The 25,016-nt window shown below is 37.9% G+C and overlaps 3 protein-coding genes across 5 annotated transcripts in view; 1 reads left to right on the top strand and 2 right to left on the bottom strand.

Annotated features, from left to right (window-relative positions):
* Nucleotides 1-3,649: 3,649 nt before the first annotated feature.
* LOC131438477 (uncharacterized) lies at nucleotides 3,650-4,720 on the bottom strand. Its single transcript, XM_058608537.1, has 2 exons — nucleotides 4,341-4,720; nucleotides 3,650-4,286 (listed from the first exon to the last, which is right to left on the bottom strand). The coding sequence occupies exons 1-2, from the start codon at nucleotides 4,356-4,358 to the stop codon at nucleotides 3,792-3,794; spliced, it is 513 nt and encodes a 170-aa protein (XP_058464520.1). The 5' UTR covers nucleotides 4,359-4,720; the 3' UTR covers nucleotides 3,650-3,791.
* A 6,418-nt stretch (nucleotides 4,721-11,138) lies between these two features.
* LOC131438104 (uncharacterized) lies at nucleotides 11,139-11,965 on the bottom strand. Its single transcript, XM_058607912.1, has 2 exons — nucleotides 11,830-11,965; nucleotides 11,139-11,775 (listed from the first exon to the last, which is right to left on the bottom strand). Exons 1-2 carry the CDS (start codon nucleotides 11,845-11,847, stop codon nucleotides 11,281-11,283), a joined length of 513 nt encoding a protein of 170 aa, XP_058463895.1. The 5' UTR covers nucleotides 11,848-11,965; the 3' UTR covers nucleotides 11,139-11,280.
* A 4,091-nt stretch (nucleotides 11,966-16,056) lies between these two features.
* LOC131436146 (E3 ubiquitin-protein ligase RBBP6-like) overlaps nucleotides 16,057-25,016 on the top strand; it is a 46,598-nt gene continuing 37,638 nt past the window's right edge. The window contains exons 1-5 of one of the 3 annotated variants that reach the window (XM_058604667.1): nucleotides 16,057-16,242; nucleotides 16,311-16,457; nucleotides 16,827-17,047; nucleotides 17,111-17,366; nucleotides 24,899-25,010. In XM_058604667.1, the coding sequence (XP_058460650.1) occupies nucleotides 16,882-17,047; nucleotides 17,111-17,366; nucleotides 24,899-25,010 (534 nt within the window). In that variant the 5' untranslated portion in view covers nucleotides 16,057-16,242; nucleotides 16,311-16,457; nucleotides 16,827-16,881. Of the gene's footprint in view, nucleotides 16,458-16,826; nucleotides 17,048-17,110; nucleotides 17,367-24,898; nucleotides 25,011-25,016 lie in introns of all 3 variants that reach the window. The other 2 variants (XM_058604668.1, XM_058604669.1) reach the window with 2 other exon arrangements.

Here is a 25,016-nt window from a genome sequence, read left to right as displayed (position 1 = left end):
AAATTCATTCGGAACCGGTTGTTGCACTGGAGTTGGAATTGATTCGGAATTCAACATGATTTCCACATGGAATTCCGAATGAAAATTTCTCGCCGATTCGGAATCCATTCGGATCTGATAATGTGGGGATTTTTGGATAATTTTAATAAAGTTGCCGTTCAATTTCCCCGCTATCAAAAACACGCTGATTTGCATGATTCATTTCAAAAATGTCTGCCACACATACGTTTGTGAATAAAAAGAAATTAAAATGCATATGATTCTCGTTTAAAAGTTATTTATAATAGCTACCATATAATAAGCGATATTCATATTATATGTGTAGCATGCTCATACATACGAGGTCTGTTCAAAAAATTTCCGGAATTTTTTAATTGCGCGCGTCTGGAGAGTCCGGTGGTCAAAAATTTTTTTTTTATTGTGTTGGTACATATGTCCCTAATGTATGGTGAAATTTTCAGCTGTATTCATTGTTTACATTCTGTCTTGTAGCGGCTGGTGTAGACGTGTTTTTTTGAGCTCGGCGATTTTTGTTAGTTTAAACAATGGAAGAATTGAAGAGTCGAAGAATTTGTATTAAATTTTGCGTGAAAATGAAATAAAGTGTAACCAAGTGTGCGAAATGTTACGAAGAGCCTACGGTGAGTCTGCTATAAAAAAAACAAGTGTTTACGAGTGGTATAAGCGTTTTCAAGATGGCCGCGCAGACGTTGAAGACGACGAACGCTCCGGTCGACCCAGCACGTCAATAATCGATGAAAATGTGGGAAAAGTGGAAAAATGATTATGGATGATCGCCGAATCACTATTAGAGAAGTTGCTGATGAAGTTGGCATATCAGTTGGCTCATGCCATCATATTTTTTCAAACGTTTTGGGCATGAAACGAGTGGCAGCAAAATTCGTTCCAAAACTGCTGAATTTTGATCAAGAATTTCGGCTAAAAACAAGATTTTAATCATGCCCCAACCTCCTTATTCACCAGATATCGCTCCGTGTGATTTTTTCCTGTTCCCAAAGTTGAAGAGACCCATGAAAGGACAGCGTTTTTCATCGATTGAAGAGATAAAGGCAGAATCGCTGAGAGTGCTACAGAGCATTACAAAAAGTGACCATAAGGGGTGTTTCGAAGACTGGAAAAAACGCTGGTATAAGTGTATTATATCTAGGGGGGATTACTTTGAAGGGGACCATATAGATGTAGACGAATAAATAAATATTTTTTTAGAAAAATGAGAATTCCGGGTACTTTTTTAACAGACCTCGTATAACCGAATGGCACAGATCGAGTGTATTTGGTTACAGGGTGAATGAAGATATTTACCATCGGTACGTGGTGATACCAAAGATAAACTCAAGATGGAAGAGTCTATGATTTTTCATATACCATTTAAATATGGCCCCTCGATGAAATCGGTTCACCGTCAAGTGCAGTTCTATTATTATTAGAAACAAAACAACAAGCGTTGAATCGCTACATGCATCGTAACTATGACAATGTTTGTTTATGTAGAAGAAAAAGAACATAATAGTAGTTTTAACTGCGTTGGGATGGTATAGAACACAATAGTCAATAAGTTATTGAATTTACCATAAATAATGAATAATATATCATTGAAACAACCATGCGCTCCGCCAAAATCACATGGTTTCCATTACTATGTTGCATGTTTGATCTAAATTTGTTTCCGTATTCGATATAACTACAACTATGACTTACTTACCATGACTTTCGTCTGAATTACTATAAATATAGTAAGATCCCAAGCAACCAGGAGTTCCACAATTACTTAAAAAGTCCACTTTCTTGCTGCTTAAAAGTACACGCGGAACTTTTGAGAACTTGAAAGTACAGATCAAGTTCCGCGTGAACTTTCTAGCTGCTTAAGAAAACACGTGACAATTTTTGACAGTTCGAAATACAGAACAAGTTCCGCGTGAGCTTTCTCGTTGCTTAAGAGTGCACGTGGTACTTTTAGCAACTTGAAAGTACAAAACAAGTTCCGCGTGAACTTTTTCGCTGCATAGAAGCTGAAAAATGTATTCTAGAAGCAGCTTAGAAGTTCGTTCCGTTGCGTCGCGCGAACTTTCAAGTGTAGATAATTACTTAAAAAATGGGCTGCTTAGAATGCTATTGATCAACTTTGAGAGCTGCTTAAGCCAAATCAGTCCCTTTTATCCGAACTTTTGGTTAGTTGGGATTGAAAAAATTTACCAACGATTTTTAACTAAACATGATTTAAATTGTATAATTACCATGAACATGGTATTTTATGTACGGGAATTGAGTAACCGTTATATTGTGACAAATAATAGTCTTGTGGAGTGCGAATAAATGTAACTCTTGTACGTCTTTCATCTTTCATTTATACAAAAATACACAAAAACTGTTATTTCATGTGATTTTTACCCTATCTGCAAGAAAACGACATGATATGATGGATGGCAAGAAAGTCAACTTCCAGGACCGGTAACAGGAACATCGAAGTATAAATTGCTGCCAACAAAAATAACGTTCAACAATATCATAAAACGAAATTAAAGAGGTTATTATATATGTTATGTATACCTCGAAATATATGAAATAAGTGAACCTTAATCATTTGTTTTAGTCAAAATATAACGAAAAAATTCGAATATCGATCCTAACTACTACCGAAGCATTTTATTCAGCAATAGTTAGAATAGAAAAGGAATTAGATTTAGTTCAACTAATATACTATTCCATATTATGCACTCTACTACCTTATGGTAAAAATCAATAGTATTTTCAAACCAGTTATAAATATCAAATATAACTGGGTGCGTGGTATTTAACCCTTAGCTATAACAGTATGGTCAAATATACAACCATTGTACTTTGTAATTATGAAACTTACCATGTGCATTTGTATGAATGGACATGGTAGAAGCACAGACTAACAGACATGACAGTATGAGTAAATTCTTATAAAAATAATTTTTCGTGATGCACTAGTTCCACCTATATTGTACTGCGCGAACTATTTACTATCGGTACACCCCTTGTGTTATATAAAAGTTTTTTTACTAGTTGGTTCCCCCTCGTTTGTCAACACCGATCAGCTGCTTGCAGGGATGCCTGATGTCATCATAATATTTGAAAATGAATCGTCATAATAAATTATTGGATTACGTTGATAATATATTTAACCTTTTTAGTGAATAAATGGTACCCATTTATTTTTCTCAACGTTGTTCATCTAGACTATTTTTGATTGTGTTGGTAATTTTCACCCGAAATTAAGTGGTGGCAGACCAGAAGTAGGGTAACAGAGGTATTTTGGCCCACTTTAGGATTGATTTTATTTTGGCCCACTTTGTAAAAATATCCACAAAATGTTGTAATATCTTTGTAAAACCCTTCGGCATTAGGTAATTTAATGTGATTAGCTTCAAATTGATGCAACATGGGTTACTTAACATCGACTAAATCCATAAAATTTGTTAGGTGGGCCAAAATATATGAAGTGGCCAAAATACCTCTGTTACCCTTGTAAGTTATTTCTTACTTAATTTCCAAATTCGTCTCAGGGCGGACTATCTCACAGGAGGAATACAATATTTTCTGAGCGGACCGAAAAACCCAGAAGGGACTGATTCTAATTATATATATATAAAATAACGGATGATTCACATGATAGATGGGAGTTTATTCATATTTATGTTGAGTTGGTTAGGGATTTAAATGGTGGGAATGTCAAACCGTAGCTGAACCTCGTGGCAGTCTCGTCATCTTCCTACGACAGATGGCACACGTGGACCGATTGATCTTTACAATCTCACCGGAATATCGACACGTATGATTGTTTCTCCGTCTTTCTGGTACGTCCACAAGAGCGACACACCGGGACCAACGAACATCGAGATGACGTCGGAATATCCTCGTGTGTGATTGTTCGCTCCAATATGGCGGTCGATGGCACTCACTAGACGACGGACCTGATCCAGAACAAATTTTTTCCGATGGCGTTCTTCGATAAATCGCCGCACTGGTGGGGATCTTCCTAGGTAACCGTCCAAACTGGAACCGACAGCGTAACGGGATCCACTGTTTTGTACGTGACCACACGCTTTTCTTCTGGCCTTCGAGGCACTTCCACAAACTGAACTGGTAGACCGGACTTTTTTTCTTAAAGTTGGTCCTCGGTCAAAAACACTGCTACCCCGGTGAAACACAAATCGATCGAGACTATCTTCCAAACTGGAACCGGCAGCCGCACAGGAAGCACAGTGGCGTACTTGACCACACGCGTTTCTTCGAGTCACCTTTAAAGAAATATCACCTTTACAAATGTAATCGTTTCACTTCGAAATAGTTACCATCAATCTCCTCTGCATGTGCCTCGTCGGTTGTTTTCAGTCAAATGAAGTCCGGGTAGAAACTGTCACTCGGAAGACGCTCGTGAAATGTGCAGGTCGACGAGAAACGCACTTAGATGGTGCTAACGGTTGCTGTCGGAATGGCATAGGATTGGACATCAGGGAGGGGTATTTGGAAACAGTTTTAATTTGATTTTGAATGTAGGCTTAGGGTAGTTCAGTTCAATGTGGGAATCCCTTTTTATAATTAGTAATATAAATAAGCAAATCCATGAAAGGAGTAATTAATGATTGTAAGTATCGATGGTTTCAAAAGAAAACATATATTGGAATCTGTTATGCAGGTTACAATTTTCCCTGGGCTCAAACAAAAAAAAGAAATCTCTTTCTTTTTTTTTTTTTCATTGTAAATAATTCTAGCCACGTGCTTTCTATTTCATCTGTGAATCGTATGTCTCCTAACCAAAGTAGTTCAACAGGGAACCTTACATGTCGGATCGTCCTACGGCTTGTGATTGCTCTCCACCCTATTGCCACCGATTTAAAGTCTTCTATCCGTGATAGTTACTATGCTAGAACCGAAGATTAGATTTTCTATTACAGTTTCGTGCTGTGTTATTTTATCGCAAGAAGTACAGTATATTCTCGGATTAGAAAAATTTAATTAATAAATATAGAAGCAAACTATTATTCTCATTCACTCTCTCATTCATTGGTACCGTCGATCCTACACAACAATCACACAATCATTCATTCAACCTTAAGCTATTATGTCAATATAATTCTAGGGCGCCCTAAATATATTTGCTTTAGCCATGAGTTCCTGTAACCAGAATTGTCTAGAACTCATTTATGATTACTGAATTTTCTAATATTATATAATGTTTCCGCCTTCAATAGAGAGGTATCGGAACGTTGTTTCCAACTTTTGCCCTATGGACTAGTACAAAAAAAAAAACTCGTCAGATTTAATATTATTAGTGATACTGTCTGACATCAAATTCAGACCAAAACCAAATCCAAGTCGGAGGTGGTTAGCAAATCAAACCGGCATTTTGAAAGTCGAATAAGTAGGAGCGAACTTGCTTTTTTCCATCAATTTAAAAATGTTCGGCGTGGAGACTACGACAGGAAGATTGAAGATATCAAGATTGGTTTCATAATAGACCTAGGCTTCATCCAGGTTTCAGATGCACCGCAGGCCAAATCCCAATATTTTTACCGGTCAAATCCTCTAATTCATAGGATGATGAACCGATTTTAGCTATGATTTTACATGGAAGATATTGTTTGCCATATTTAGCATTGTAGTGCTCTCCGGCATTGGAAGTTTTCATGTTTTTTCGATAAACAAGTTGGCCAACTACGAATGCTTTAGCGAATTGGCGGTGCCTCAAATTGTAGTGATTTCGCCTATTTTCGAATGACTTCGCTAGATTTTGTTGAACCCTGCCGTGTATTTTGGAGAACATTTGTTTACGTCGATCTTGTTTTTCCTCTTGCGAAAGGAGTTTGTCATGTCGTAAGAGTTGGTGGTCTGTGCCTACTTCTGAAAGTTCCTGACCATGTATTATGTAATATGGCGTGAAACCGGTTGTGGAATGTATGCTGGTATTGATCGTGAGCTCAATTTCGGGTATTTTGGCATCCCAGGTGCGTTGATCGTCTCGCACGTAAGACCGAATAGCCGTGTTTATGGTACGGTTTACCCGTTCGACTGGGTTTGCCTGGGAGTGGTATCTTGAATTTAGCCAATGTTTGATACCAAAGTGATTGATTAAGGTTTTGAATTCTTTTGAAGTGAAGGTGCTACCGTTATCCGAAATAATTATTTCGGGTACTGAATTTCGGTAGAACCATTGGTTCCGCAGTATTGAACACATAACAGAACTATCAAGTTTCTTCACAGGTTGGATTAGTACCCACTTTGAGAAATAGTCCGCCACTACCAGCAGGTGTTGATTTCCTTTCCTGCTGCGAGGGAGTGGTCCAATAAAGTCGACGGAGATAATTTGCCACGGGGTGTTAGCGCAGCGCATTTTTCCCATTTCCGGGGTAGTTGAAATATATGGGGCTTTTATTTCTTTGCAGGTCTGACAATCTTTAATATATGAACGGATATGAACAGCCATCCTAGGCCAGTAGTATCTTTTCTGGATGCGGGACAAAGTTCGGTTGCACCCTGAATGAAAACTCTTCTCGTGAGTTTGGGTAATTATGTTTCGAATTTCGTCAGCGCGTGGAATTATCTTCCATTCATACCGACTGTCATGGAGATCATTATTAGAATGTACGAATTTATACAAGCGTTCCCCTTCCACCTTAAAATCAATGAAATCATCCGGCCGTTGTTTCACCTTCTGTATCATTGATGTATACCAAGATTCACTGTATTTTATATTTGAAGTTACCATAACGCATCTGGGACAACATTTTCTTTTCCCTTTCTGTGAATCACTGTCATGTTGAATTGCTGGAGGTCTAAGCTCCAACGGCTGCATCGAGAACCCACTTTCCACTTAGTGTTCAGTATGTGTGTTAGAGCGGATGAATCCGTCACTAACGTGAAATGGTAACCTTCCACATACCCACGAAATGCGTCTATGGCTAACAAGGCAGCAAGTGCTTCATTTTCAGCAGCGTGGTAGTTTCGCTGAGGCGTAGTGAGCTTATGCGAATAATATGAGATAACTTTTTCTCCATCATCCTGAAACTGTGTTAGAACCCCTGCTACAGCTACGTCACTGGCATCGGTTTGGATAATAAATTCTTTATTAAAATCGGGGCACCCTAATATTGGTGTTGATATAAGGCGTTCTTTAAGGGTGCAAAACGCCTTCTCGGCTTCGTCGGCCCATGGAATAATTTTTGATTTAGATTTTAGTAATTCCGTAAGAGGGGCACTTATTCTACTAAAATCTGGAATGAAGCGTCTGTAGTAGTTTGCCATTCCTAGGAATCTTCTTAGCTTGGTGATTGTGGTCGGCCTTTCGTACTCCACTATAGGCCTTATCTTGTCTGGGTTAGTGCGTAAACCTTTAGTATTAAGAAGATATCCAAGGAATGGAACCTCGCTGACTACGAACTTCGATTTTTCTATGTTAATGCATAGGTTGGCTTCCTTCAAGCGACGAGCTATCTCCCGAAGAAGACGTACGTGATGCTCGAATGTCTCCGTAACTATGACTATGTCGTCAAGGTATACGAAGACATACGGTTCCAATACACCGTGACCCAGCACCTTGTCCATCAGCCTTGCCAATGTCGCAGGACTGTTGACCAAGCCAAAGGGCATCCGTGTGTATTGGAACAACCCCTTGCCTTGAACACTGAACGCCGTGTATTTTCTTGAAGTACGATCTAACGGAACCTGCAGAAAGGCCTCTGATAAGTCGATTGTCGATAGATAATTTGCCTTCGGCAATTGGCTTAAAATGCGATGGGGGTGTGGCAAGGGATAAGCATCACGCACGGTGCGCTCATTAATTTTTCGCGCGTCCAGACATAAACGAACTTTATTCGGTTTTATTACAGGTACACAATTCAGAGACCAGTCAGAATTGCTACGTTCAATGATCCCTGCATCTAACAGGCGTTGTAATTCCTCTGCAACCATGCTTTGGGTTTTAGGGGACATTACGTATGGGAATTGACGTATGGGTGGTTTATTCTTCCATTCGTCTTGTATTTCTATTTTATGTTCCGCGAGAGGGGTGGCGGATAATAGCCCTTTGTCTGCGGATTGAAAAAGTTTTTAATGTTTGTGATTTGGCGTTCTTCTTCAGCCGAAAGAATAGCGGATGGAGCCTGGTGGTCGTCGATTTGATCGGAAATTGTGTTAAGAAAACAACATTCATGTATCTTAGGTTGAATATGAAATTTTTCCCAAAAGTCCATCCCACACACACAATTAATTTTTAAATTTGGCACTAATAGAGTTGGAACAATTTTGAGTTCATTATTGAATACGAATGGTAAGTATATTTGCCCAGAGATACTCAGTTTTTCACCATTGGCAGCGCGCAACACAATTGGTTTTTTCAAGGGAAACAATTTCTTTGATTTCAGTTTATTGAACACGGAAGCGTTTATCAGAGTTAGGTTACTACCACTATCCAATAAGGCCGAAATTTCCATACCATATACTTGAACTGAAATATATGGCCTGTTGTCACCAGCAATAGGATATGATATGGAATAGATGGTCGGTTCTTGACTATAAATAGTTTCTGGAGCTAATTCGAAAAAAGTTTGGTTACATTCGAAAGGATCGCACTCGGTTAGTTGTGAGTATTCAGCGAGCGGCGGTTTTCGCTCGCTGGTTGTGAGTTTTTTATGCAAAAGGGGCAATTGTTGGTGGGGTACCCTCTAAACCCACACCTTTCACAAAGAACTCCTCTCGGCAATCGGCAGTTGTTTATTCTGTGGCCGTATTTTCCACAATTATAGCAATGATTATTTGGTAAAGGACGATGGGTATCTATTAGTTCTTCTAAGGTTGAAGCTGGGGGATTGTGTTTAGGCATAATTGTTGGGGGACCTTGATTTTTTTGATTGGGTTGGTTAAGAAGGTTGGGTTTTGAATTTTGATGCATGCTTGGAATATTGTCCTTTAAGTCGTCCGACGAGCTAGACCGTTTTTTTGTGCTTTTTTTTTTCTGGTCTTCTAAATTATTTACAACTTGTACTGATTTTTCCGCACCAAACACTTTGTTGTATGCAGAGAAATTGAGTGCATCAATTTTCTGTCCTGCTGAGACTAAAGTGAGTAAATCAGTTATTGGAATGAAATTAAGTTGTTTTTTATAATCAATTCTCATGTTTTGTACGAGTACTTGTACTTTTTCGTACTCGGGCAGCTGTAGGCTCATAGTACGAAAAAGTCTTTCCATTTCAAAGTAGAACTCGTGAAATGATTCATTTTTTTGCTGACGTCTCTGATAGATCTTCATTTTAATTAGTGCATCAAGATCTGGATGCATGAATGTTCGTTTGAGTTCTAGAACCAAGTGTTGCCAATTTAGCAAACGCCCTGTGGTTCGCATCGTCATATACCACTTAAGAGCGGCCCCCGTAAAGAGGTGAACGGCCGACTCGAACAGTTCAATCTCCGAAATATGTTCAGCTAACGAAAGAGCCTGAATAATTTCAAGAAACTCGTTCAATTTTAGCCCTTGATCTTCCCCGTCATATTTGGTAATCGACCATTTAGAAACTGGCAGCGTTCTTCGCGACTGATTGCCCTGTAGATTCTGGTGGAGCGGAGTTTGAACTGAGTGGAGTATTGGGTTCGGTTGCTGTTGAGACAGTCCTGACGACGGATACCACGAGCACTGATCTTCGGGGCCCACTGTTTTGAATGTTACCGGGTTAAAGGGCGAATTTCCATGAATATTCCACTGTGCAGAATATGGTACTGTATTGAAATTAAGAGTAGGGTTTGTATTACTGATCGATGCGTTTGGTTGGAGCTGCTTGTTAGTGGTCGTAGCAGCATGGAAATGAACCGTTGATATCGGGTTATTTTGGTGAGATGCAGGATTCTTATTTAGGTTTGAAGATGATGGATATTGTGAAGAGCTATTATGATTTAGATTTGGGTTGTAAACAAATTGTGGTGGTAGTTGGGTATTTGTAATTGTAGGATTATTTGGGTATGGAAGGGTTTGAGTATTCATGTCTCGGAAGCTAACTCTCTCCAAATTTAGTCTTTCCAGTTCGTCAACTCTGGCCTGTAAGGCTCGAATCCACTCTCTATCCTCGACGCTAAGATTTGAACTTGGAACTGATTGGTTATTGGGTGACGCTTGCCTGCCATCAGTTTCTGTGAAAAGGTTATTAAGATCATTTTCTTCTACAGATTCTTGGTTCTCCCGTGGATTTGCTAAAGGAGATTTATAATAATTATCGATAAGTATAGAAATGGATTTAGAGAGCAGATTTTCCAATACTTCTACACATTTTGTATCAGTGAAATGGTTTAGAAGCTGATAGATTTTGTGTATTAAGTGTAATAGTCTGGATTTGCACTTCGCTTTGGTTACTTTGTCGCCTTTCTTACTTAGTTCCTGTAGTTCCCTATATTTCTTCTCACAATTTACAGTCTCTTCCGCCAAATCAATGTCTAGTTGAGGATTGATAAATCTTTTATCCTCTTTTTCAATTTTAAAATGTTCCCTTAGGCTCCGACGTCGGCGAGAAAATGAAGGATCATCGCGTATAATTATTGTACGCATTGATAATTCAAACAATAGTTCATCTTCTAATAAATGATCGATACGCATGTCATGATACCACCCTAGAATCATATCTCCTGTTTGTGTAAAACACCTATCATTGTTACTCATTTTTTTAACCTAATATATCTACTATCTAATGGAAAAAGTAATGATTGAAGCTGTGTGTACAAAAGTTGAAAGAAAATAGCAAAAAATCACGCTATTGCTTACCACGTAGCCATGCAAAACACAAGCCATATAAAGATCTGAAAATTAATATACTGTTGTGACATGTAATTCACTGATACTGTAAATGGTTTTAGTTTAAAATTGGAATTAGAATAGCTAATTACGAATCCTCCTGGAGCTCGGGGAAAAGTGTTCCGATTTGATAAATTGGAAAACTTTTCTATATAATTTTTTTATTTTTCAGTTGGGCGCCAATTGTAAGTTATTTCTTACTTAATTTCCAAATTCGTCTCAGGGCGGACTATCTCACAGGAGGAATACAATATTTTCTGAGCGGACCGAAAAACCCAGAAGGGACTGATTCTAATTATATATATAAAATAACGGATGATTCACATGATAGATGGGAGTTTATTCATATTTATGTTGAGTTGGTTAGGGATTTAAATGGTGGGAATGTCAAACCGTAGCTGAACCTCGTGGCAGTCTCGTCATCTTCCTACGACAGATGGCACACGTGGACCGATTGATCTTTACAATCTCACCGGAATATCGACACGTATGATTGTTTCTCCGTCTTTCTGGTACGTCCACAAGAGCGACACACCGGGACCAACGAACATCGAGATGACGTCGGAATATCCTCGTGTGTGATTGTTCGCTCCAATATGGCGGTCGATGGCACTCACTAGACGACGGACCTGATCCAGAACAAATTTTTTCCGATGGCGTTCTTCGATAAATCGCCGCACTGGTGGGGATCTTCCTAGGTAACCGTCCAAACTGGAACCGACAGCGTAACGGGATCCACTGTTTTGTACGTGACCACACGCTTTTCTTCTGGCCTTCGAGGCACTTCCACAAACTGAACTGGTAGACCGGACTTTTTTTCTTAAAGTTGGTCCTCGGTCAAAAACACTGCTACCCCGGTGAAACACAAATCGATCGAGACTATCTTCCAAACTGGAACCGGCAGCCGCACAGGAAGCACAGTGGCGTACTTGACCACACGCGTTTCTTCGAGTCACCTTTAAAGAAATATCACCTTTACAAATGTAATCGTTTCACTTCGAAATAGTTACCATCAATCTCCTCTGCATGTGCCTCGTCGGTTGTTTTCAGTCAAATGAAGTCCGGGTAGAAACTGTCACTCGGAAGACGCTCGTGAAATGTGCAGGTCGACGAGAAACGCACTTAGATGGTGCTAACGGTTGCTGTCGGAATGGCATACCCAGTAAATCCGAACATCGGACGCATCGTGCAAGAAAGCTTTTGATTGCGTTTCGAGCTTGCATAGTGTATCGGTAGAACAAAAGAGTGAAGATATACCAAAGCAGAGAGCGGATGTCTGATTACTCAGGTGATGAGATATATCGGGGTTGGATTTCCAACCTCGAACATAGGGTCAGAGTTTTTCTGGCCCTAAGAGGCGAATGACCTAAAGGTTAAAGCCTCTATGATCGAAACAAAAGAATGTTTAACACTCTTTCACACCCTATCGGGAAGATGTCGGCTCGAAAATGCCTTGTTTGATATTCCTTCGCTCTGTTTCTCTAGCGATGCATAATGTAAACATAAAGCTTTTTTTATGTCGACGCGGTTGATGTAAATGGTGCAGAATTGTCCGATGACGGGCCGATTGAAGCGCTACGATCGGCCCTATATCGTGCTCAATCGGTCCGATAATCGGACCGATGATCGGACTTATGCGGGTCTACAAATTTCACTGGGTAGGATTGGACATCAGGGAGGGGTATTTGGAAACAGTTTTAATTTGATTTTGAATGTAGGCTTAGGGTAGTTCAGTTCAATGTGGGAATCCCTTTTTATAATTAGTAATATAAATAAGCAAATCCATGAAAGGAGTAATTAATGATTGTAAGTATCGATGGTTTCAAAAGAAAACATATATTGGAATCTGTTATGCAGGTTACACCCTAAGTAAGTATTATACAAAACGGGTTCGATTTTGTATTGCGTTGAAGGATGAGAAGTAGGCACAATTCTGTATATAGTTTTGGCAATATGTATTAAATCAGTATCCTGCACGAAATTCGCATGGACGTATACAAATCAATACATTACAGGTAATTCAGTATGAATGGCAACTCTGTTGGTAAATGAAAAATAAACACAGTCTAGATGACAGACAGGATGTTTTTGATAGGGTAACGTGGCGCAATCATACCATATGCGAGTACTGTTCCAACTAGAGGAATATTCGAAATGACCGTTAAAATGATTAAATAATCTAATTTGAGTGTCCTGTCTGTTAGTCTGTGGTAGAAGTAACAGGAATCATTCTCTAGGTAAACATGATATATTTTCTCCCAAAATTCATTGGTACACTCTTTTTGACAACCCTTCAATATGGTAGCAAATACCATGATCCTTGTTTCAGTGTATGATTTTTCAAATGAATTTTCTCGTCAAGAAATCGTTAAAAAGGTGGAGAAATTGAAAATTTTCCTACCGATTGGATAGCTCTTGCTGAAAGTATTATCTGTAAACAAGCAGCGCCTCTACATTTGATTTTATCGTCATTGTGCCAATAGGCAAATTGTCGCAAAGCTGATTTACCGGTAGCGACACCTGCCAATGCAAAATGGAAACAAGAAAAGGAGGATTCTTTCGGAAATTTTCATATCGGCAGTAGTGATTTGCAACATTTTTATCGTTCATTCAAGAGGACAAATAGATATCAGCAATAAAAGTGCACTCGGAGTAAAAGAAATTCGATTTCAAAGTGATTACTACTACTTTTTTTAGTATAAACTACGATTAAACATGGAAAATCTTCAGAAATGTGTGAAATTGGGTAAGGTTAGGTTTTTCGGATCAACATTTTTTAAAACAGAAACCAGTGTAATGTTGATTTTTCGAGTACTAGAATGTATAGCGATCGAGTACTATTTATATCGGATACTTTATTTGTTATTTCAAGGCATTTGAAAAATGGCATCAAACCAAGTTTAATGATCTATTCTGAATAAACGGTAGATTTCGCACAATGAACTAAGATCAACATTACCACCTCAGAGTAAAAACTGTTTTCTTCAACTTTTACTATGATCTTTCAAATGAATTTACCCGTTTTCATAAGGTATTGTTGAAAAGGTGGAGTTATTAGAAATTTTCCTACCGATTTGACAGCTCTTGCTGAAAGTATCATCTCTAAACAAGCAGCGCCTCTACATTTAAGTTTTGCGACAAAATGCCACTAATGTGGGGATTCGCTTCGCCCTCGATCAAAGGTTTGTATAACACCTACTTATAGGTTGATACAACTGAGAGTGTAAATTAGTTTACTTTCCAGAGATGCCAGGTGTACAGATTTATCTGCAAATTTGCAGATTTCTTGGTTGATTTTTCTATAGGGCGTATAAGCAAGTGACAGTTTCTCTTCAATCACTCTCTCTTTCGATTATTGTGATGTGATTAAAAAGATTTTCTTTGATATCACTATTCTGTTTGAAAGTCAAAAATTTCGAGTATCATTTCATGCAAAGACTTGAGTGATAAACGTGGAAATCGCTTGGTAATTAAAAGAAGAGAAAGTAAACAAAGAGAAACTGTCACTTGCTTATACGCCCTTTTGAAAAATCAACCGCGATTTCTTATAAGCGGCCCTTACACGTGACAATATTATTGTCAATCCTAAGTATTGTCAATATCATCAATCCAATTCGCTTGATAACTTGAGTCCGAGTTTTTCGAGATATTCAAGCGTTTGGCGCTTTAAATATTGCAACTGAACATTAAAATAATGAGAGAAGAGGTCATTGCACATATTTAACAGTTTATCTCTGGAGAGAATTATTCTCAGACATTCGTTAAAAATTAGGCTTTTGGAATTGCCGCAACGTTTTTCTTTTATTCGCCAAGTCAGTTTAGCGTATTATCAGACCCTGTCAGCTTGGAGCGATCTCAATCTTCAGTTCAGCAACGCCATCGCACGGCGTCTCATTCAACAAGTCATGTCAATTGTATGGGTTCGCAGCCCTGCTATTTTGGCGCGTACGAATTTGACATTTCTCTCCCCTACTTCTATGTATGAGATTCGATGCGGACTCACCTGAGGGCGACATGCTCGCAAAAAAGGATGTTGCCAATTATTTGTTCGGGAAATGTGAGAGCTGGATATCTTGTTAATATGATGTCTTTGGTATTATACTCTCCAGAAGCCTGCAGACGTTTTTTCGGATTTTCTGACTTTTGCAACCCTGTCTGAAAATGTTTGAAAATTTTACCTGTCATCTCTGTTACTTTCCTGACATCGCTGCGGTAAACGTCAAGGTCAGAGATGCCATTTATACAGATTTATCTGTTTTATACAGATTTTTACATGCGCATACAGATTTAATACAGAGTACAGATTTCTTACAGATTTCTTAAATTTAATACAGATTTATACAGATTTCACAAAAAGTATTAAGGAAAAAATTAAACTATCTATTAGAATTTGAGCTATCTATTAGTATTTGATTGCAATGACGAGATAAACGTATAGGAATCAACGTACAAATCACTTTTTAAAATATATATTTTTTGTGCAGATATTTAATGAAGAACACTGAAATCCATTTATATTAAAATTTGTAACTAAATTGAACTTAAAAGTTAGACAAGTCTTGGCATCATGAAACATTATTGCCAGACTGACAGTTGTTATTACCTGACTTAACGTTGCATATTGGGTTTTGGAAATCCATCTCAACTTATGAAGTGAACATTTTCAAATTGGACAAGTATATAGCACCATAATTCAATTGTTGTTGATAGGAAAAAACTATAAAATTTCGTCGATGAATATAATATAAGATATGAAATTTAATCTACCACTTTATAACCATAATCTATTGAAATAACACCTTTTAACATAATTGTATTGTAGAAATTTCATTTTCAGATAAATACAGATATTTTATACGAATCAATACAGATTTTCTATGAAAATATCTGGCATCTCGGTCAAGGTCGTCAAGGCGTCACTCCGCATCTACGTTGCCAGGTATACCGGTATTTATACAGATTTTTGACCTCTATACCGCAATTTAACTAAAACTGTGGCCCATTTCAAAATTTGACGGACGGAAAGTTATTTGGGTTTATTTTCCACTGGAAATAATTTCAACTAGAAAAATAATATTAGAATCTGCATTGCAAAATTAGAATTTGCATTGCAATTTGTCTGAATCGTACATTAGAAGAGATTCTGATACCGATATGGCACAGATAGATTTTTGTGTCGAATACAGGTTTTTGGATAAATGACCTGGCAACACTGCTCCGCATTTGATTCGATTAGTTGCAAAGCGAATGCAAAAAGTATGTGTGTTAAGCCGACTGATTTCGGTTTGGTGTAAATGGCGAGTGAAAATTTGTTAAAAACCACATTAAAATAATCCATTTCCACTTGAAACGTAGAAAAATTGGTTGCTCATGAGACAGTGCTTAGAATACACATTAAGTTAAACAGTGTGGATCGAAATTACGTAAGGAAATTGCATTACGTTTCGGTGTCTCCATTAATGGTTCCTTTTCCTCCTGGATTCATGTGAAGTGAGAAAGCTGTGTTGCAAACATGGAGGACTGATTGAAATTTTATTATTCTGAAAATTAGGCGATAAAAAGTGCAATACTATCTGTATCTCAATCGTGTGCTTTTTAGATGCGGTGTAATTTTGAATAATTTAGGCAGGCGTACCACGTAAGATATATTTTTCAATTCAATTGTTTTTAATTTACGAAACTGTTTTCATATATTAAAAAAAAAGAAAAATGTAAATCAAACAAACCTTTGATAGTGTTTTATTCACAAAATGTGTTTTGTAGCATATGTACACTGCTACAAAAGTTCATTGTACACGGTTTTTTAAGCTACTGAGAAAAAGTAAATTTGGTTAAATAAATTGGTTTACCTAATAAATATATGAAACTGTATTCTTGTATTCGTGTGATTGCTTAGAAAAACAAAAAATGTTTATTTTATTTTCGGTATGGGACATAAAAAACAAAAAATAATAATATTTCGAATTGTTATATATAAGAACGAATGCGTTTGCATTTCCTGTTACAGCGAACAACTGATACAAACACTGGTTTTAGACTACGGTCTCCTAGAAGAAACCACGATGTCAGTTCATTATAAATTTAAAAGCGCACTGGATTTTGATACCATCAGCTTCGATGGATTGCACATTTCGGTGGCAGATCTCAAAAAGGCAATCATCCACCAAAAACGACTTGGAAAGACGATGGATTTTGATTTGCAGATCACCAATGCGCAAACTAAAGAAGGTAATACTGATTCTGTCAACTGAATTGAACAGTTTGTAATAGCGTCTTTTGCTACTATCGCAGAATATGGCGATGACACAACGTTGATACCGAAGAATACTTCGCTGACTATTGCTAGGGTGCCGCTGAAGAATGCACCCAAGAAAAATTGGGAACCGAAAGGGGATAATAGCACTCCATCGGTACCGGTGAGCAGAAAGGGACACGACAGCGCTACTGCAGTGCAGGCCAATGTAGATCTGTCCACGATGAATGGGACGGAAGAGGACAAAATTCGTGAAATGATATTTCAAAGCACAGCGGAATATGATCCAACCAAGTTAGTATAGTATTTTAAAAATTGCTGGAATAGTGTATGAAAGGAGTTTGATAGCATCGCCGATCTGTCGTTCGAAGTATAAAGGATATTGTAAACCAGCTGTGAAATTGATTTAAGGAAATTTATATTCATTTTACTATTTGCATCGGTGCGCATTGTAATTACTGATGTGGCGAAAAAATGATTCACTTGTATTTCCGTTACATCGAGATATTTTTGCTTTTCAAGCCGAATCTCAATTTCATTGTTATGTTGGTCGAGTTAATTATTGTACAAGGCCAATGACCTTGGTTGCACAAACGCCAGTGTCGGCGCCTAGCGCTCAGCAAATTTATTCATTTCGATATTGCATTAATCGATTTGTTGTGTTTTATGGTATTTTATAAAAAAGCGTTTAGGGTAGAAGCCGCACAATGTTCATATTGCCAGATGTTGGAATTAATTGGTATCGTTTATCGAAAAAATGTGGTCAGCCAACTATTCATTATATTTAATAGTCTCATACGTAGCACATGTTTACTAAAATATAACATTTCGGTAATTTATTCGTAGTATTTGTTGAGCAGTATCAATTATGTCGACGTTTGTACATTAAAAATCGTTTTTGTGGGGTGTGCTACTTCATTAATTTAACATGAAGAAAAGAGGCGGCGAAATGTAATCGCATTTTAGTGGAAATTTACATTAATTTACGTTACCATGAATATAATTGAATGCCGTGGCGCCCGAATACAGCGAAGCATGCTCGGTTCTTCTGATGAATTAGGCTGTTTCTTAATGTGTTTTCACATGCAGAGTAGTTTAATTAAAAAAAAACATCCACGGATAGGAGCTAACTTATTCGCGAGTTTCATTACATAGTTGTATTCGCATGTCATTTTATCCAATCTGTTTTCCTCGTTAAAGAATGATCAAATTTGAAAATAGCTTAAGACGGTTCTACGTCTCAACAGTACTAACAAAAATAAAACAAATCAACAAGTATAACAAAACATATACCATTGGATGATGCTTTGTAGTTTGAAATAAATTATTTTTTTCATTTCCTAGGGGTTTGTAAATTTTATAACTAGAAGGGCGGAGGATTTGACAAAACGGAACATCACATCTGATTTATTTTGACCAAAAAGTGCATGTTTGATTTAAATCTTACAGAGCTCTTCTTATTGGCTCAACAATTAGAACAGCCCCTAGGCGCGCCCCAGGGTGGTGAGGGGGAGTGGATATTAATTTTGTACCAGACCAATAGCAAATTTGGTTTTGACTGGAGACTCTAAAAATAAACAACTGGTCGTCGGGTGATCGTCTATTCGAATTGGCTTTGCATGTTTGACATGAATATTGAATTAATGAGTTCGTTGTAAGCTGATGAAGTATGCGAACAAACTTCATCAGCTTAGAACGAACTCATTAATTCAATCAGGCTATATTGATCAGGTTATATTGCTGTCCTACGAGTCCCCGGTTCAATGAATAGGGCGCTTGTCTTTTACAAGTCAGTTGTATGTTCGAGCCCCGACCTAGAAGGATTTTTAGAATCAACTGCGAAGTCGGTTGAAACAGAAAGGTTAAATTCTTCTATAAAAGGAATTTACTATGCTCTGCTATGAGGAGTCGTAAAGGAATATGTTAACTTTAAAAAACTTTCATTTGAATGAAAAAGCTTGTTTAAGCATATACTAGCATAACATTTCCAATTTATAAAAAGAGTTTTGAGCCAGGATTATAGAAGTTCTTCGTTTTCTTTTGTATTGTCGCTATACATGACGATATAAATTTTATACACACTTCATTCTGTTGTTCCAGAACCGGAAGTCGCATCCAAACTCATCACCAAAAAATCATTTATTTGAGTTTAAATTTGTGAAAATCTATTCAGCCGTCTCTGAGAAAATGATAAGAGTTCCTATCTCCCCGGTGAACGACCGGTGGTTAAAGCCGGGGTAAAATAAATGATATAAAAAAATAAGAGTTCCGTTTTTGATAACAAACGGAGGGTGTTTTATGTACCATATGATTGCACCGAAATACCAATTGCCAAATTGGTTGCCCGGCTCGGACAGTTCAAGATGTATCGTTTAGAAGAGTCGAAAGTGAAACTTACGTTGATTTCTTTGAGATGGCCGGACCGATTCTAACATTATATATAGATCGGTTTATGAGGCTATTATGCTGCTAGTGAATTTGACTAAAATCCAACTCTACGCTTCGGAGTTCCAGATCGGCTAGGATACTCAACGAGAAAATGATATAAATCAACACCAAAATCCTTATACATGTCGCCACTGCGTATAATAATAGTTTTTGCAGAAAAGCCATTCGGCCAACCTGCCCTTTCGATCAAGCAGCCCCGGTATCCCCTACCGTTGGTGAGTTTGAATTTCGATACAAAATACCGACGAGAGTCCTACATTCGTAAATTACGATTGATTTCCATTCAACCCATGTGTGGTTAAACATCCGTTTCAATTCAATAGTCAAAAGTAAATTCTCCGGAGAATCCTATCCTGATGAGTAGAAGAACAAAATTTAGGGTTTACTCTTATTTGGTGCTTAGGGCACATAACCGATTATATTTGTTTTACGATTCACTTCAGACTCGTCAGTGCATAAGTGTGCTTATTATAGGAAAGGCATCGTTCACCAAACGGTGGATTGAAGTTCTTCGCTTATCGCCTTCGGCTCATCAGTGCTTAAGGCACTTCAAATTGAACCGCCATCTCCGCCTAACAGTTCAATTTGAAGCGCTAAGCTGACGCAAAGTCCACACTATTTATGTGACCCTTAAGGATATGACACTAGGTGCCATATCCTATCTGACGTCTCGGACGAAAACGAGTGACGAGTTTTAAGCACTGATGAGCCGAAGGCGAAACGCGAAGAAATCGAAACTAAATATGTACTTTACATAGAAACCAAAAACCCCTACATGTATCTATCTGAGTTCGAGCACTTTTCCTTGTGCACAGGCATTGTTTTGGGCACTTATTTGACATACTTGACGGATTTCGCGTAGTATACCTACCAAGAGGCCAAAAATTAGCTGGATAGAGATTTCGCAAATTTTCTTTTCTCGTATTCCCGCATAGCATTTTGGCTACCTGGGCAGCCATGGTCACCAGATGGCTACCAAAATTGATTCAGTGACGGTTGTCAAATCCAATTTTTTTTTTTTTTTTTGTTTCAATTATAGAGGTTTTAACATTAATGTCATTCGCCTCTTCGGGCCAGAAAAACTTTCTGACCCTATGTGCGGGGTTGGGAATCGAACCCAGGCGGGCTGCGTGAAAGGCATCGACTTACCCATCACGCTATACCCGTCCCCAAATCCAATTTGACAATACAAAGTCGCCTGTATCTAAGTTAGCCGAGCGTTTTCATCTTCTCACCTTTGCTGGAAATGTCAAAGAATTGAATGTGGAAAAATCCTGGTGGATACGGTTGTATCGTTTGAGTTATATATCTGGCAGCGGTGAGGCAGTCGGTCACCAGAATGTCTGCCAGCCATATTTTTCCAGCTGGCAGCCATGCGTATGCGGGTTGTGTTTTCCAGTCAGGTTTAGCATGCGACGGAATCACCAGGTTTGCATATTTGTATGTAAATTTGCCGATTTCTTATGTAAGTAGACTTTGCAGACTTTAAGCATATTTTCGATATTTTTATAGTGAATCGTCCAATTTACAGACTTTAAAAATTGTGTTGAGGTTTTAGTTTGTTTTTTTTTCGTCATACCTACAAAATTTAACACTTGCATTTGAGCATTCCTTGTATGCAAACGCGCAAATCTGTTTTTTCCACCAGAAGTTGGATAGTTTTTTTTAACCCTTTCGCAGTCTGTTGTATTGAAACTTTTTTCTATCAAGCTTTAGAACGAATAGAAAAATAATTCGTCTGGTAGGTTTAGGTCAATTACAGTTTTAACAGATAGATATCACTAACGACAAGTGTTATTTGTTATTCATTTCATTAGAAGCATCAAATTTTAAGAGCAGATGATTATTCAATTCATTCCGAGACAATTTTATCATGAAACAGTACACACCAAAAGAACGCGCTGAAATTGTTCAGCTTTACATTCCAAACGAGGCGTTGACGAAAAATCATCATGTCTGATGAGGTACATTTCACGTTGAATGGATGCGTTAACCCTTTGCGGACGAGCGGCGGATATATCCGCCCAAGCCTTTTTACCGTTGCGGACGAGCGGCGGATATATCCGCCCAAGCCTTTTTACCGTTGCGGACGAGCGGCGGATATATCCGCCCAAGCCTTTTTACCGTTGCGGACGAGTGTCGGATATATCCGCCCAACTCTCGCGCTGCGGCTAGCGTACGTCTGCCGTCGTAGGCGATAAGATACACATGGGTATACTAGCCTAAGACGTCAAGTGGCCTCTCAATGAAATTAGAGACTTTTGAACGATGAAGTCTTATGAAGTAGTGATAATGAATGGACGAATGTTACAAATCACGATATCATTCCGCAAAAAATACAGTTTAGTTCTGGATCACGAACCCCTGGTTCACAACTACAATCAACTTATAAGGAACCGTTAGATTTCTTCAACTCGTTCTTTACGGAAGAGTTGATCAAGAAAATAGTTGAGGAGACTAATCGGTACGCAAATGATACGATACAAAGAAAACATGTAAAAAAGCGGTCCACATGGCGTACATGGACTAATGTCACACTAAAAGAAATGCGAGCATTTCTCGGGATAATATTGCTTATGGGAACAATGCCACTTCCGAGCCTGAAGGATTATTGGAGCACCGACAGGAAATGCAGGATCCCGTACTTTGCCGAAGTATTCAGGAGGGATCGATTTCTACAAGTATTCTGGATGCTTCATACAAATGAAAATACTGAAGGTAGACAAAACATGACAACAAGGACGCAGAAAATTAGCAATTTTTTGGATTACATTGATAGTAGATGTCGAGAAAATTTTGTACCCGGGGTGCAATTATCAGTGGATGAATCCATCGTCAAATTCAAAGGGCGAATAACTTTTATTACGTACAACCCACAGAAACCAACCAAGTGGGGTATCCGCGTTTACGTTCTTGCAGACGCTAATACTGGTTATATACAGACTATTTTACCTTGCACATAGGTGATTGTTTTGAGCGATACCACACAAAGGAACAATATAAAACGTATAATATGTAAACACAACTACATTTGTTTGTTTATGGTTTTGTTAGATTTTCATAAAAAAAGTTATTTGTTAGTAAATTTGTTTGTTTATAATTTTTACGATTTTTTGGATAATTTATTTGAATAAAGCCTTAATTTGTAAAACGCAAATATGCGACGTGAAAATTTTCTTTACTGCACGCTCCAATACCTGTCGTCCACAGCGACGCTCGCCCGTCGAGCGTCTCCGTCCGCAAAGGGTTAATAAGCAAAATTGTCGGTTCTATGCCACTGAAAATCCTCAATTAATTGCGGAACAGCCTCTATACGACCAAAAAATTACAGCAACGAAAACTATTAATGGCTATCGTTATCGTGTCATGATCTAGTCGTCCCGGGTTGGCGGTTCAATGTGTAGGGCACTGGTCTTACAAACCAGTTGTCGTATGTTCGAGCCCCGACCTGGAAGGATTCGTAGTGTCAGTAGAATTGTAGCACCAGCCATGCAATGTTTCTGAACACTCTGAATCGGCTGCGAAGTCTGTTAAAACAGAAGGTCAAATTCCACTACAGGAATGTAATACCAAGGCTTTACTTTATCGAGTCATGATAAATGATTTTGTGATGCCCATTGTTCGTGAAAATGGTTTCAACAGGACGGCTACTGGTTTCAACAGGACGGTGCAACATGCCATACAACTCGACTAACAATCGTTTTGTTGCGACCATTGTTCTCCGAACGAGTCATATCGATAAACGGTGATTTTGACTGCCCCCCAAGATCACCAGACTTTTTTTGAGGTTATTTGAAGGTACGGTGATAAGCCAAAAACCATACCTAAACTCAAAGACCGCCATATTTACCGATTGGCCAAAACGATGGAAAACGCCGTAAAAAATTTTTACTCAATGCCAAAGGTGTCCATTTACGCGATAACATTATCAAAAAATAGCTGTAACATATCTCCTTGAACCAAAATAAATTATAATCCAAATGAAAATAAATAAAGACGTTTTTTTCATATATTTTGTCTAAAACAAATGTTTCTACTATAAACGGCCCGCTTTGTACTTTTATTTTTAGTCATAAGTTTTTCTGTTGTATATCATCGGCAATTTTACTATCAAAAATCAAAATATGAATACCACCCCACAAATTCACAAATTTGATAAAGATTCACGTATCAAAAGTTTCTAGTAAAGTATGGTAATCTGTCGTTGTTCGTATGAACATCGTATTATGTTAAAATGAAGGTCCAGGAAATATCCATAGTACACTCTTACCAGTCGTTACCTAATTTTGGGTCAAAACCTACCCAAAATCAACTAAAATGCAGAATGCAATTTAGGTAACGAATGATGAACTCAAAATTTAGGTAAAAGTAATATTAGCCCAAAGTGCTATGCCATAACAAAGCACGCTACCCATTTTTACGAACAAGCCAAAGTTTGAGTAGATAACGACCTAATTTTGGGTACATTATAGAAGAGCTCGACAATGAGTGATTTATTTGTTTTTAAGGCTCCGCCAGTTTAAAAATTATTTCCAAGTCAAATTTTAATTCTAATTCAACTCAGCAGATGATATTTCACATGAATTAGGTGAACAGCGCATAAAATACTGGTATAAATGACCTCTAAATACATGCAATTCACTGCCCGAAATCAGAGGATCGGAATGCAAATCATTATCGAAAGTCGTGTTTTCACTATTCGTTGGAGTTGAATTTTATTGCGCTAACGCATAAAATGTACACGTGTATCGTATACAGGTCGTAAAGCAATTAAATGAAATTGAATTAATCGTTTCCAACTACATGCGAAACGCATGAAATTGTCAAGATATAAAGATCGACACAATCATACGATTTGAGTTATGCTATTCTTGAGTCTATACATCCTTATTGCTAGTGCCGGTAGAAACGAATTTTGTTGATTCTCGACCACAGCAACATATGGCTTGCCAAATCAAATAAAGTTGTGAGTTTTAGCTGTCATATAAGCGAAACGTTTTGGTGATCCGTGAATTAATTCGATACACTGAAACCAGACGTGTCCGGAATTTACCGTTATATGAATATCATAAAGTGTTTTTGGAAAACTTAAAGGAAAATATTAAGATATGGTTAACTATTTTCCTTCTTCTATTCAAAATATTCAACTCAACCGTTTGTTTTCTTTGTTTTTATTGATGCTTATTAACATTGGATCAGATTCAAACACAGGTAAACCTCGAAAATAAATAATTACCAATTCATCTAAATTAAAATTAAAGTACAAAAACTTAATACTTAATCTTTCGTGTAGTCAAAATCTAGTCGCATCATTTTCAACTTAATGATTATAGATACAATTCTTATTCGATCTGTTTATTCACATTTACCTTTGACAGTTATCAAAAGATACGAGGTGCATCCCAGACTGGTGAGGTGCCGGTGAATTATAAATGTTATCGTTGTCACAAGCCCGGTCATTGGATTAAAAACTGTCCTCTTGGTCCATTGGTAAGA

This window comes from Malaya genurostris, chromosome 3 (genome assembly GCF_030247185.1).
Source record: "Malaya genurostris strain Urasoe2022 chromosome 3, Malgen_1.1, whole genome shotgun sequence".
Classification (NCBI taxonomy): Eukaryota; Metazoa; Arthropoda; class Insecta; order Diptera; family Culicidae; genus Malaya; species Malaya genurostris.
The sequence above is the reverse complement of the archived record's forward strand: the minus strand, read 5'-3'. Positions and strand labels throughout refer to the sequence as shown.